Source organism: Labrus bergylta, chromosome 5 (genome assembly GCF_963930695.1).
Source record: "Labrus bergylta chromosome 5, fLabBer1.1, whole genome shotgun sequence".
Lineage (NCBI taxonomy): Eukaryota > Metazoa > Chordata > Actinopteri > Labriformes > Labridae > Labrus > Labrus bergylta.
The window spans coordinates 31482101-31497100 of record NC_089199.1 but is presented as its reverse complement, the minus strand read 5'-3'; the positions used below and the strand labels follow the sequence as shown (position 1 = coordinate 31497100).

At 40.4% G+C, this 15000-nt stretch overlaps 1 protein-coding gene across 1 annotated transcript in view; it reads left to right on the top strand.

Moving 5' to 3' along the window:
• The window catches only part of LOC136179318 (NACHT, LRR and PYD domains-containing protein 12-like), a 39430-nt gene that overhangs the window by 13730 nt on the left and 10700 nt on the right, over positions 1-15000 (top strand). Inside the window, exons 5-7 of the mRNA XM_065955489.1 lie at positions 11948-12121; positions 12748-12921; positions 13486-13659. Coding sequence (XP_065811561.1) covers positions 11948-12121; positions 12748-12921; positions 13486-13659 — 522 coding nt within the window. The remainder of the gene's footprint in view (positions 1-11947; positions 12122-12747; positions 12922-13485; positions 13660-15000) is intronic.

The window sequence follows — 15000 nt, the reverse complement described above, 5'->3', positions numbered from 1 at the left end:
AACAACTGAATCCAGTACATTACGCAACTGGTGTGACCTCCTTGGGTTGGAAACCAGGAGGTCAAGTGGGAAGTGTGGTGTCAAATCCCAATTCATTCACAAGAGCAAATTCACACTCTGATGCACTCCAAACCTGCAGAGGGCGACCACATGCAAAATAAGTTGGTGGAACCCAAACTCTTGGAAAGTGCTCCTAGAGGGACCATATTCACCTGCGCACCCACTGGAAAAGCATGGCATGAAATGTTTGGAGGTAGCTCACTTAGCCCTCTCACCTGCCCCTGGAAACAGGGCACAACCACAGCTCCTGATCAATCAGAAGATGCAACTGGTCGGAAAAACAGCTTTGAATGTGGATGATGTGTTGAGGTCATGCTTCTCCATGACTGTTTGGTTGAATTAGTGAGTAAAATGCAGTTTAAGTTGGACAATTTTGGTTATGCTAATTTAAGCTTATGTATTTTGTTTAAACCTTATGTGAACTTAATGATTAAGTATGTATATTGTTACTTTAATCATTACATTGGTTTGAGATCCTAGGTTAATTTGAATGACTTTGTTTGTTTGAGAAACAAGTAACGGTAACAGTTTGTCTGCATCTTGTTCTGCTACATATCCTTGTTTATCTCATTTATCAAGGACACAAACTCTTTGTCTTTAAGTAATGAATTGTTAAATCTTCACAGCTTACTTTTATGGTTATTTACAGAAAGAGAGAGGAGAGCAGATAAGGGGGTGTGGTCTGAAATAATCATATGTATATTGCTGTCAATCACATTCTCCACCATAGATTGTGATAAAATAGATAATCAATCCGAGAGTATGAGTTATGAGCATTAGAATAAAATGTGTATTCACGGGCTGTAGGATTTACAACACGCCATATGTCAGTCATTGCCAAAATGTCCTTTAGCCTAATTCATGAAGTGTTGCTGATAACACACCATCAGATGGAAGTGGGCGGCCAGGCCTATCCACAACCTGATCACTGACTGGATTATTGAGATGGAATCACATTCAACTTGGAAAGAAATTGGGCTTCACCTTTTATTAGGAGCGTAGGCATTCTCTAGAGTGCACTTCACATTGAGTAAGAAACCTGATATGATGATATACTGTATCTGCCATCTTTATCAGCTATTTCTTGAGATAACCTAAAAGTGTACGCTTTGCTATTTAAATACTGACAGCTCTAGAGGCCCCATTACCTGGTGATGAAAAGACTTGGCCGACCCATCTCTGTCTTAATTTAACAGATATATATTTTATTATGAAGTACACACACAAAGACGGAATGGTTCAGCCACATGTACACACACACGTGTGTTGTGTAAGTACTACACACAGCCTGACTTACAGACGTGTGATTAATTTATTTTTCGGTCACTTTAGGTGATGTTATCTATATCAACAGGACGCTGATGCCTTCTGCCCCGGGCCTGACAAGTTCAAAATCCTGCCGGACTGAGGTCTCGTACTCAAGCCGGGCAACAGTACCGATAGCCGGGCAGCCAACTTAACAAAGCCACCGGTCTACCAGACCTCATTTCTCAAAGTTGTGGGGGTTTTTTGTACATGTTATAAAGTTGTGTTTGTGCACAATAGACAGCGGGGTGTAGAGAAATGCTGCTCCGGTGGTGTTAATCAGTATGTGGTTTGTTAATAAATCCAATTCCCCGTCCTCCTGTATCTGTGAGCGTCCATCTGTCGAGACCTCAGCGGAGATTCAGTGAGCGCAGCCCCAGAATGCCTGGAGCCAAGCCCGGCACCTCGCTAAGGTCCTCCCTGGAGTCAAACTGAACGTGCACCGTTTTAAACTTTAATAAAACTACAAACTCACAAACCAAGCAAGACTATTGAAAACAAGCCTTCTCTCTTCTTTGTAGTATAACAAATGGAGACAGTATGAAAATATTAACGGCGGATTTCAGTTTTATCTGTTGATTCTCAAAGAATTAGAAACGATGAGAGCCTTAAAGAGAGAAGTATGTATGAGAATCAGCGGATGTTCATCAGACAAAACCTGCTCACATGAATATGTTCAATATATCTAGATGATTACGGGAGGACTGCTCCGGAGATTCTCCCAACCTAGCCGTTCACATATGCTCCTCACAGCGGGGCACTCCCGAGGTAAGACATGACGTAAAAAAACAATGTGGATGTAGCGGACATAGCAACAGAGTCCGCTACACGACGTTATAATGATCTGTCTTTATATCAATGCTGTGTGTAATCCAAGGGAATGACAACATCCTCAAGAGAGGAGAACAACATACTGACGAACAGAAAACATAATGCAGCCGTTTAATTACGTGCATAGAGAGGCGTGCAGACACTTTATGTACCGTGCGGCAGTCACTGTATATAAACGTCATTCTCTTTTCTATTGGCTCGAGGTGAATTCTCCGGATAATATGCGGCGGCGTTCTCACATCAGCTCACTCGAACTTTCTGCGGAATACTAGGCGTCTGGCCGGAGAAACTCCGGGTAAAGTCCGCGCGAGAAATTCTGCTGTTTGCGTTCACATATAGCCTAAAGCTCCTCCGGTTAGCCAAATCTACCATCAGACGTGAACTTTTCCTTCAGCGTTACACACTGCGGTCTGATCAGCTCCGTGTGGAGTTCACGTTCTTCAACTAAGTAAACTCAGTTAAACAACTTTTGATACGAGCCTGGCAGTCCGTTCTTCTATCTGTCCATATTATAACTCTGTCACTGACTTTTTATCTGTATCATCTCCGTGCGTAATTCAAGGAAGCATTTTAACGCTGCCCCGCGGCTAAACTAGCGGACCTCTGTATGATCAGACCGCCTGTGTGTGATATCGTTTTCGGATAAGAAGGAACGGTTCAGTTATGATGGCATATTTAGAGTCTGATGAAAGCTGGTGATAAAGGTGCAACAGCAGGCTACTGTATTCAGAAGTGATGTCATGCTGAAACTTTGGACTGTTTTTACCATAATCAGAGGTAAAATAAGTCAAGAAATGTTGGCGCTCAACACCGGTGTCCGCAGCATACACCGTCTGGATGTGTGGAGACGGTCTGGACCGTTACGCATGACAAGAAGTGTTTTTGTTTCCGGACAAGCTGCTCTTTGGTGCTCACTCAAGAAAGGAAGGGATGTTGTTATCAGCCAAACTTTTGTTTTACATCAGTCAAGCCAGAAGAAGCTGGTGAGAAGTATGGACAGAACTGAAGAGCGTCAGGATGAGCGCGCAGTGCAGCGCCTCCTGTGGTTAAGTCCCGTAGCTCTGATACATTTTTGGCAACTTGTGAGCAAATAAAACTAAAAAACGTCGCTCCTTCGATCTCTCTTGTTAACCACCTCTCTCTTTTTGTTTAGCGTGTTTGCTGATTTATGAAAAGCAGGAGCTCTCCTGATTGATAACCCTACACATTACCGCCACGCTGAACTTTAACCTGAAACATCCTGTTGATATAGATAACACGGTCTGAAGTGTTGGGGTTTTATCAAGTCAGATTTGGTCTTTAATAAATATATTTAATTATTATTATTAAGATAAATAACAATATCATCAAACTATGTTTAATCAACTCTTGGGGCACCACCCTGTAATCAGGGAAATATAACCAAAATATCAGTAAAATCAGTCTCAAATCAGTGACTTAATTACTAATTAATAATTAACAACTATATTTAATAAATTGAAGGCGTGAAATCCGTACACAAAGCCCTTGGACCCAGCTTACATCACAATGCAAATACACCAGTAATCACAAACAACTGCTCTCTTAAATTATAACAGAATTTATTTAAACAAAGCAACACCAATCCAAAATCAAAGCAATGCTCTGTTGTCTTTCTGGTGGCAGGAGGAGATTTTCCTTGGTGTATTCTTCTTCAGGTAACAGTGGCTGTCTGTAGCACTCCTGTCCAGTTGTGTTCACCGACGTTGACGAGAATAATAGGAAAGAATCTCTCTGTGCTCGAACCAGATAGTTACTGATTGAGTCAAAACTCCTAAAACAGACCTTGGAGGACGACCAGGCTGAAATGCATGTCTCCCCTGAAGCGAGAGGTATCCTCTGGTGTAGAAAGACGACACATGAAGAGAGGTATCCTCTGGTGTAGAAAGACCACACATGAAGAGATGTATCCTCTGGTGTAGAAAGACCACACATGAAGAGAGGTATCCTCTGGTGTAGATGGACCACACATGAAGAGAGGTATCCTCTGGTGTAGAAGGACCACACATGAAGAGAGGTATCCTCTGGTGTAGAAGGACCACACATGAAGAGAGGTATCCTCTGGTGTAGATGGACCACACATGAAGAGAGGTATCCTCTGGTGTAGATAGACCACATGTGAAGAGAGGTATCCTCTGGTGTAGAAAGACCACACATGAAGAGATGTATCCTCTGGTGTAGAAAGACCACACGTGAAGAGATGTATCCTCTGGTGTAGAAGGACCACACGTGAAGAGATGTATCCTCTGGTGTAGATAGACCACACGTGAAGAGATGTATCCTCTGGTGTAGAAGGACCACACGTGAAGAGATGTATCCTCTGGTGTAGAAGGACCACACGTGAAGAGATGTATCCTCTGGTGTAGATAGACCACACGTGAAGAGATGTATCCTCTGGTGTAGATAGACCACACGTGAAGACATTGAACAATGAGAGGCGGCTGCTTTTATCGACCCTACACTCAACACCTATGTGTTAGATCAGTGGTTCTCAAACATTTTAAACTGCGTACCACCACCGAAAATATTTGGCTCTCCAAGTACCACCATTATGGTTAAAATACAGTGTAGGCCTATTTCTAAACACATTTTACGCAGGAGGTTATTTATTATTGACTGTTGGCAGCCACACTATAGGACTACTAAGGGCTATCGCTAGAACTGGCACTTAAACTAACACAACTCTGACATTTGTCCAAGTAAAAAAAAAAAAGTGCAGCACAATAAAAATGACAACTTTATACCAACAACCTGTTTGAGAGTATTTAGTCTCCAGTGTTTCCCACACAAACACGATACCTGGGCCCAAGTATATTTCCGACCTGTTCTTATTTAATTTTTCATTTATTCATTAAATTGCTGCGTGCGCGAGAGAGCGAGAGGGAGCAGGGGAGAGAGAGAGAGTGCGCTCAGCAGGCTCCGTGCAACCAGAGCCGCTGTATTGTAAGTCTCTGCGTTCAACATAGTAAAACTACCTTTTTAAAAAAAATCCCTCTCGACTCCTGCGGAGTGTTAACACTAGAACCGCCAAGACAGTGTGACGGACGGTTTGGGTTTTTAAAATACAAATAACTATTTTTAAATAAAAACTACGAGCCTCTCATCCAATGACTTTTCTTAAATATGTGTCCTGTATGTTTTCTTAAGTCTATGTGGAACTAAAATTAAACACAAGATTTCTGAGCATTTATACCTCTAACCGCCGCCGCCTTCATATTGACGACAGTTGAAAATGATACATTTCCCTGGATTGTTTTCGTGTCGTTTTATTTTTTATTAGTTATTATTTCTATTTATAAACTTCATATGCGCAGGAATTTAACAAAGAGCGACAGATCGAATATACAGATAGATAGAGACCATAGACAGATAGATACATGCTCATTCTTGAGCCGGCAAAGGAACAGAGAGAGGAACACCTGCATGTCAAGGCCAGTCTGACGTCGGTGCCCGTGGAGCCACAAGAGCTGAGAAGGAGGCAGTGTCAGACAAACACGCACTGCAAGAAAAATATGACCATTGTCTCCTGCGAGGGGTGCAGGCACCCTGTGAGTGGAAAGTCCACCGTAAAGGTTGAGCACTTTTGCCGCAGGTTTGTGCATTACGTGCCGTGGCACTGTCCAAGGTGCTGATCGTTCATTTGTTTATCTGTTTGATTGTTCGCCGCTGCATCTGTTATGGATTTCTGCAGTTCTTTTTCTAGGCTATATAGTTTGTCATGCCCATAGATAGCCGTGTTTTGTTGTTGTTGTTTTTGGTGTGTGTGTTGTTCAATGATTTCCTCTATGTCGGGGAAAAAAAACCCAGTTGCAGAGAGGAGGAGATTCGGTGTTTATCTCTTTTTTTTTTTTTTTTTTTTGTAGTGTTTTTAATAAAATGCATAGCCTAATATATCCAACAATATAATAGACTAAAAGTTATGTCTGTTTCATTTTTGTAGAATGTGTTTTAGAAACGGGAGACGTGGAGCAGCAGTAAAAACCGGAGCACTAAAAAAGCCGACAGATATTGTAAATTGACATGCGACATTTAAAAGGTTACCAATCCTGCTTTATGCTGATAGCCTATTTGGTTTGTAGATAAAAGTAAGGTGTATTTAACTTCATCAAAAAAATTATTATTTGTGCTTCTGAGCACAAACTATTACATTTGCATATGCTGTCTGACAGACTGCTGCGGCGCTTGGAGGTGGGTCTAGACTGTTGGTGGTCCTAGTGTTAAGACAGCAAAATAGAGCAGAATCACATCAGCTTCAGAGAGGATGAGCGACTGTCTGTACATGCATCAAAAAGTGAAGCTTCTCCTGGCTCCGTTATGTACAGCTGCTTGCTGCCGATTGTGCTGAAGTCCAATAAATAACAGAATATCTGTTAATGTAGGCCTACAGCTGCTTGCTGTTGATTCAGGACTGAACTATAACAGAATATCTGTTAATGTAGACCTACAGCTGCTTGCTGTTGATTCAGGACTGAACTATAACAGAATATCTGTTAATGTAGGCCTACAGCTGCTTGCTGTTGATTCAGGACTGAACTATAACAGAATATCTGTTAATGTAGGCCTACAGCTGCTTGCTGTTGATTCAGGACTGAACTATAACAGAATATCTGTTAATGTAGACCTACAGCTGCTTGCTGTTGATTCAGGACTGAACTATAACAGAATATCTGTTAATGTAGGCCTACAGCTGCTTGCTGTTGATTCAGGACTGAACTATAACAGAATATCTGTTAATGTAGGCCTACAGCTGCTTGCTGTTGATTCAGGACTGAACTATAACAGAATATCTGTTAATGTAGACCTACAGCTGCTTGCTGTTGATTCAGGACTGAACTATAACAGAATATCTGTTAATGTAGACCTACAGCTGCTTGCTGTTGATTCAGGACTGAACTATAACAGAATATCGAGTGGAACTTTTCAAAACGCAGGGCGTACTCCTGTTGTTGTTTATGTCTGTGCGCGAACATAAATTGAGCAGATTGAAGTTGTTTGTTGCAAAAACTAGATTAATTTAGAGGGGAAAACACATTTGATATAAATACAACCCAATAGATACAAGACAGATAAGATAAGAGTATGACAGAAAGAAAAGTGTCGGTTTATGCTGAACAGGTTTTTATTTTTTATTTTGTGGAGATTTCTTTGCGTACCACCACAGGGAGCCTGCGTACCACAGGTGGTACGTGTACCATAGTTTGAGAACCACTGTGTTAGATGTTGCAGAGCATGCTGGGAGTGTTTCTGCAGGGCAGGGCATGCTGGGAGTAAGAGTCATTTAAGTACTCGTACTCAGGCTTCCTTTGTTTCAACACATGGAGATCCCAACAGAAGTGACTGAAAAATAAATGAAACACAAGCACGAACATGCGTCTGTAAGTCAGACTGTGTGTAGTATTTACACAACACACGTGTGTGTGTGTACCATACACACACACACAGACTCACTCGCGCACACACACACACATTAACTCAGGCAAGTGGATGGACATCACTGCTTGTCTTCCTCCCTATTTCACTGTTCTGAATGTAACTTCTCAGTTGTAAATATCGGAAGAAGTGGGAGTTTGGTAAATCATAATGTGTCCTTAGAGATTCAAATGGTATAAGTCCGTTTTCATCTAAAAATTGTCCAAATATGGTCAGTCCCTTTTGTGCCCATGTATTAAAGACTGTATCCTGTTTATTAGGAGTAAATTCAGGATCTTCTTTTATTTCTCTCAGTACAATTAAGTCCTCTTTCATTTTGCATTTTTTTTAAATTATGTGCCAAATCTTTAAAGTGTTTCTTATTAATGCGTTGCTGATTACTTGTGTCCTACTTTTAGTCTTTGTACAGAAGGGTATTGTTTTTATTGAAACATGGCACATGTGTTTTTCTATAGATCTCCACCTTGCTTCAGACTTATCATTTAGCCAGGTGCTTATTGATTGTATTTGAGCTGCATAGTAATAGTGCTTCAGATTAGGGACAGCGAGTCCCCCTTTTTCTTTAGACATTTTCAGAGTACCATGTACAGTGGTACTGTCTGAAACAGAAATAGGAAGCGAGGGAGTACATTCATTCTAATGGTCTCTATTCTGTTATTCATTGATAAGACAACTGTTCTCCACCTATTCAGATCCTGCCTAATTTGTGCCTCTAGGCGATTGAAGTTCATGTGATATAATATGTTAATATTCTTTGGAATCACAGTTCCCAAGTATTTAATACTGTCCATGTCCCATTTCCAAAGGTAGCTATTTTTAATTTCCCTGCTGACTGGCGCACCTATTACCATTGCTTCACCCTTCTGCATGTTTAGCTTGTATCCTGATGCTGAGCTATAATTATTAATGATTTGCATGAGTGCTGGTAGTGATTTTCCTAGGTTTGTGATATACAGGGCCACATCATCCACATATAGGGCCAGTTTGTGGCATTCCTCTGATATTTTCACCCCTTCGATTTTGTCTGTCGCCCTTATATATGCTGCCAGGGGTTCAATACAAATTGCGAAAATTAATGGAGATAGTGGCCCCCCCCCCGTCTCGTTCCTCGTTTTAAATCAAAACAGTCTGACAGGGTCCCATTTGCTTTGACCTGTGCTCTTGTTGTTTTGTACATGGCTTGAAGCCATTTGATAAAGGTGATAATTTCATACGAACTTCTATTATAAAGGGCCATGACACCCTATCGAATGCTTTTTCTGCGTCCAGGGTGAGGATCAATGTTTGTACATTCATCTTTTGTGAGTAGTCTATTATGTTCAAAGCACGTCTTGCATTATCAGATAAATGTCTATTTGGGATAAAGCCCGTTTGGTCCGGATCTATGATGTGCGGGATCATCTTAGATAATCTATCTGCTAGGATAGTGCTTAACATCTTTTGATCAACATTTAATAAGGTAATCGGCCTATAAGATCCACAGTCAGAGGGATCCTTGCCTTCTTTGTGTATGACTGTAATTAAAGAGTTGCACCAAGTATTTGCCCACTGACTATGATCTAGTGCCCAATTAAAAGTTCTTTCTAAGATCGGTGCTAGTTCTTTTTCAAATTCTTTATAAAATTCGGCTGTGAAGCCGTCGCTCCCTGGACTTTTACACTTTTTCTGTTTCTTAATCGCTACTTTAATCTCATCTAATGTAATTGGCAGAGTCAAGTCTTCATTTTGTTTCTCTGTTACCTGTGGTAGTTTTATTCCGGACAGATATTCTTTGATTTTGTTTTGAGGAAGCAGGTTGTTGTCAGGACTATATAAATGTTTATAATATTTTTGCAAATTCTTGTACTATTTCTTGCTTTCCTTTTATGTTAATATTCTTAGTTTGGTCTTTGATAGAAACTATGTTTGATTTCATCTGTTGTTTTTTCAATTTGTAGGCCAGGAGTTTCATTGCTTTTGCCCCATTATCAGAATATTGTTGTTTAGTGAATATCAGTGATTTCTCTACCTTTTCATTTAGTAATTGATCTAGTTTATTCCTCAGTTCATTCAAAGAGAGCAGGTTGGAATGGTTTCCTTTGGCCTTGTGTTGTAATTCCAAAGTTTTAATTGATCTTTCTAATTCTTTAACTCCTTTTTCCCTCTCTCTCTTCTTATATGAAGCATAAGATATAATTTCCCCTCTCAATGCTGCTTTTCCTCCCTCCCACAGTGTCACTGGTTCAATTTCTTTTGTATCATTGATTTCTAAATAGTTTTGAATTATTGTTCTTATTTTAATCTTAAAGTCTTCCATTTGTAACAAGGAGTTTTTGAGTCTCCAAAGGTTACGGCCGGTTTCCAGGTCAAGATTACATTTCATCGTTATTGGAGCGTGATCAGACAGTGTGATTAGATTTATATTGCATTCTACTACCCTTGATACATGGTTCTTAAACATGAAGAAATCGTCCAATCGTGAATATTTACGATATGCTTTCGAAAAAAAGTGTAGTCTTTTTCTTTCGGGTGAAGAGCTCTCCAAACATCTATCAATTCTAACTCCTTAGTTACTCCTCTCATAATTTTAGCAGCTTGATCTGAGCTATGTTGTCTGTCGCTTTGTGTGTCCATATTTGGGTCCATAATTAAATTTAGATCGCCTGCAGTGATTGTTATCCCTTGACTTTCTAAGACTATTAATTCTACTACCTTTTTAATTAAGTCTGGACCTTCTTTGGGGGGTTATAGACATTCATGAATGAGACCATTACCCCATCGATCTTTCCGACTACCATTACATATCTACCTTCCTTGTCTGTTATCAACTTTTCCAGCTTTAAAGGCTATTTGAGGCATTATTAGTATAGCAACTCCTCTTCTTAAGGACTTATATGATGAGTGGTATATCTGGCCCTTTGTAAGTTTCTTCAGTTTTTCATGTTCTAATTTCACTAGGTGCGTTTCCTGAAGGAAGATTATATCTCCTGCTTCTTTTTTGAGTTGTTGTAGTAACTTTTTACGCTTAATTGGGTTTTTAATACCATTCACATTATGAGATTATTTTTATTGTGTTCATAATTTTAAGGGGTTAACTTAAAGGATAATATATCCTTTGACTTATCTTCCATGTTTTTAAGGGGTCTTTGGTCATCCTGTTTTTCAAGTATCTAACATTATGGTTGACAGTCGAGTGAATAAGTGAACATCTTAAAAGTGACAAACCAAAAAACATATCAACACATGACTTCCAAGGGTGGCATTCACAAAATGAGTGCCGAGTAGGTAAAGATTCACTGTGTTTAAACATGAATCTGGGGCTTCTATTCGAAACTACCCCCATAAACTTAAAAAGAAAAAAAGAGCATCATCAACTTTCGATAGACGAGATGCATCAGACATTGCTGTGAGTCCCGCCCCCCTCCCCTTTTTATACTAAGGTGAGCTCTTCAAATTTGTTTCATTAGGAGTTACCTTCCTCTTTCCCTACATAACTTAGCTTATAATTTGTATGTTTCTTTACACAATTGCTAACAGTTGTTATGTTCTTCAAGCATTCGGTAAGTATCAAAAAATGCAGAGGATCAAGAGCAGGAAGAAAAACGACTGTGTCAGGGAACACTGATTACCACCCCCTTAATTATAAAATAATCTATTTGGCTCAGGATGTCTACGCTATTCTATGACAATTCATTATAATTAGAGAGCAGCGAAATGTATACACAATAGAACCTTTATTCAATTTATAAAGACATTTTATAGGTGGCTCATAAACCATAGTGTTCTGTCATTTTCCTTAAAGGCACTCCCTGTGGCGTCTAAGATGTAGCCTCAACAAATCTACAATCTGCGTGCCCAAAGTCCTCCCTGGGTGGAAGGAGAAGAAAGAAAGTCCGAAAGAAACCACAACAGCAACTACAATAGCATCAAAACAAGCAGAAAAAGAAAACAGAGGACCTTCCTGGTCTCAGTCTTTGACTAATATTTTCAGTGCAGATCTTTAATCTTAGCAGTATGACTAAAACACAGACTCACACACACACAGAGACACACACTCTCCCAGGTGTGTAAAGCTCAGTAGAGTATTGGTTGCGTAATCTTGACTGAGGTCAGTAACATGTTGGTGTCTTTATTGACATGAACAGCTGTATGAATGTTTGGATGATGTCTGTAGAAAGCTGACATTTGAATGATCCACAATAACAGAATGACAAAGTCTCTCTACTTATTTTAGGGACACACTCACTTATTGGACCTAGTTATGTTGTTATGTTATCATCTGATTGATCTTTCTCTTTATTCACATCTTTTATTCTTTATTCAGATTGAGGAGCTGCAGTTTGTCAGAGATCAGCTGTTCTTCTCTGGCCTCAGCGCTGAAGTCCAACCCCTCCCATCTGAGAGAGCTGGACCTGAGAGACAACAAGCTGCAGGATTCAGGAGTGAAGCTGCTGTGTGAGGGACTGCAGAGTCCAAACTGTAGACTGGAGACTCTGAGGTCAGTTCTCTTCTCTGTTTGTGTTTTACATCTCATGTGTTTGATTATCAGCTGAAACATTTTCATGTTCACATGTTTCTGACGTCCATGAAGTTTTAGATTGAATGCTGTTCATGTTTATTTTCTTGTTTGAATCTGCATCATAAAAAAATCTGATTTTTACTGAAGTAGTTTAAATGGAGTTCTTTAAGTTTTTAAAGTTTCAGATTTTTATTAAATGTTCAAAACTAAAGACACAAGATTATCTGAACTGATATATATTTATCATGAAGTACACACAGAGACACACACAGACACAGACTCACACACATACAGACACACACTCTCTCTCACACAAACACACACACACAAACACACACTCCCAGGTGTGTAAAGCTCAGTAGAGTATTGGTTGTGTAATCTTGACTGAGGTCAGTAACATGTTGGTGTCTTTATTGACATGAACAGCTGTATGAATGTTTGGATGATGTCTGTAGAAAGCTGACATTTGAATGATCCACAATAACAGAATGACAAAGTCTCTCTACTTATTTTAGGGACACACTCACTTATTGGACCTAGTTATGTTGTTATGTTATCATCTGATTGATCACTCTCTTTATTCGCATCTTTTATTCTTTATTCAGATTGAGGATCTGCAGTTTGTCAGAGATCAGCTGTTCTTCTCTGGCCTCAGCTCTGAAGTCCAACCCCTCCCATCTGAGAGAGCTGGACCTGAATGACAACAAGCTGCAGGATTCAGGAGTGAAGCTGCTGAGTGAGGGACTGCAGAGTCCAAACTGTAGACTGGAGACTCTGAGGTCAGTTCTCTTCTTCTCTGTTTGTGTTTTACATCTCATGTGTTTGATTATCAGCTGAAACATTTTCATGTTCACATGTTTCTGACGTCCATGGAGTTTTAGATTGAATGCTGTTCATGTGTATTTTCTTGTTTGAATCTGCATCATAAAAAAATCTGATTTTTACTGAAATAGTTTAAATGGAGTTCTTTTAAGTTTTTAAAGTGTCAGATTTTTATTAAATGTTCAAAACTGAAGACACTAGATTATCTGAACTGATACATATTTCTTAGGAAGTACACACAGACACACACACTCTCCCAGGTGTGTAAAGCTCAGTAGAGTATTGGTTGTGTAATCTTGACTGAGGTCAGTAACATGTTGGTGTCTTTATTGACATGAACAGCTGTATGAATGTTTGGAAGATGTCTGTAGAAAGCTGACATTTGAATGATCCACAATAACAGAATGACAAAGTCTCTCTACTTATTTTAGGGACACACTCACTTATTGGACCTAGTTATGTTGTTATGTTATCATCTGATTGATCTTTCTCTTTATTCACATCTTTTATTCTTTATTCAGTTTGAGGAGCTGCAGTTTGTCAGAGATCAGCTGTTCTTCTCTGGCCTCAGCTCTGAAGTCCAACCCCTCCCATCTGAGAGAGCTGGACCTGAGTAACAACAATCTGCAGGATTCAGGAGTGAAGCTGCTGTGTGACCTTCAGGAGAATCCAGACTACAGACTGGAGACTCTGAGGTGAGTACAGGGTTGGGTTTAGTCCATCCTGGTCTCTACAGGGTTTCACTAAACACAGTTCTGACGTCCATGAAGTTTTAGATTGAATGCTGTTCATGTTTATTTTCTTGTTTGAATCTGCATCATAAAAAAATCTGATTTTTACTGAAATAGTTTAAATGAAGTTCTTTAAGTTTTTAAAGTTTCTGATTTTTTTATATGTTCAAATCTGAAGACAGACGCACACGCACACACACACACACACACACACAGGCTCACACAGACACACACAGACACACACACACACACACACAGACACACACACACACACACACACACAGAGACACACAGACACACACACACACTGACACAGAGACACACACAGAGACTCACACACACACACAGAGACACGCACAGACAGAGACACACACACACTCACACACAGACACGAACAGACAGAGACACACACACTAAGACACACACACATACTCGCGCACACACACACGCACAGACAGAGACACACAAACACACACACAGACACACACAAAGAAACACAGACACGCACACACAGACACACACAAACACAGACACACACACAAGGACACACACAGTCACACACAAACACAGAGACACACACACACACGCATACACTCACACAAACACACAGGCACAAACACACACAGACACACACACAGACAAACACACACACTCACACAAACACACACACACACTCACACAGAGACAGACGCACACAACACTCACACAAACACACACACAGACACACACAGAGAGAGACACACAGAGACACACAGAGACAGACACACACACACACAGGCCCACACACACACAGACACACACAGAGACAGACACACACACAAACACACACACACACTCACACAGAGACAGACACACAGAGACAGACACACACACACACAGACCCACACACACAGACACACACAGAGACAGACACACACAGAGACAGACACACCCACACAGACAGACACACACACACAGAGACACACAGACACACACACAAACACACACACACACACACAGACACACAGACACACACACACACACACACACACACAGAGACAGACACACACACACAGACAGACAGACACACGCACAGACACACACAGACACAGTCACACACACAGAGACACACAGACACACACACACACACACAGACAGACACACACACACAGAGAAACACACACACAGAGACACAAACACACACACACAAACACACACACAGACTCGCGCACACACACACTCACACACAGACACACACACACAGAGACTCACACACACACAGAGACACAGACACACACACACATTCTCACACACACACACACATAC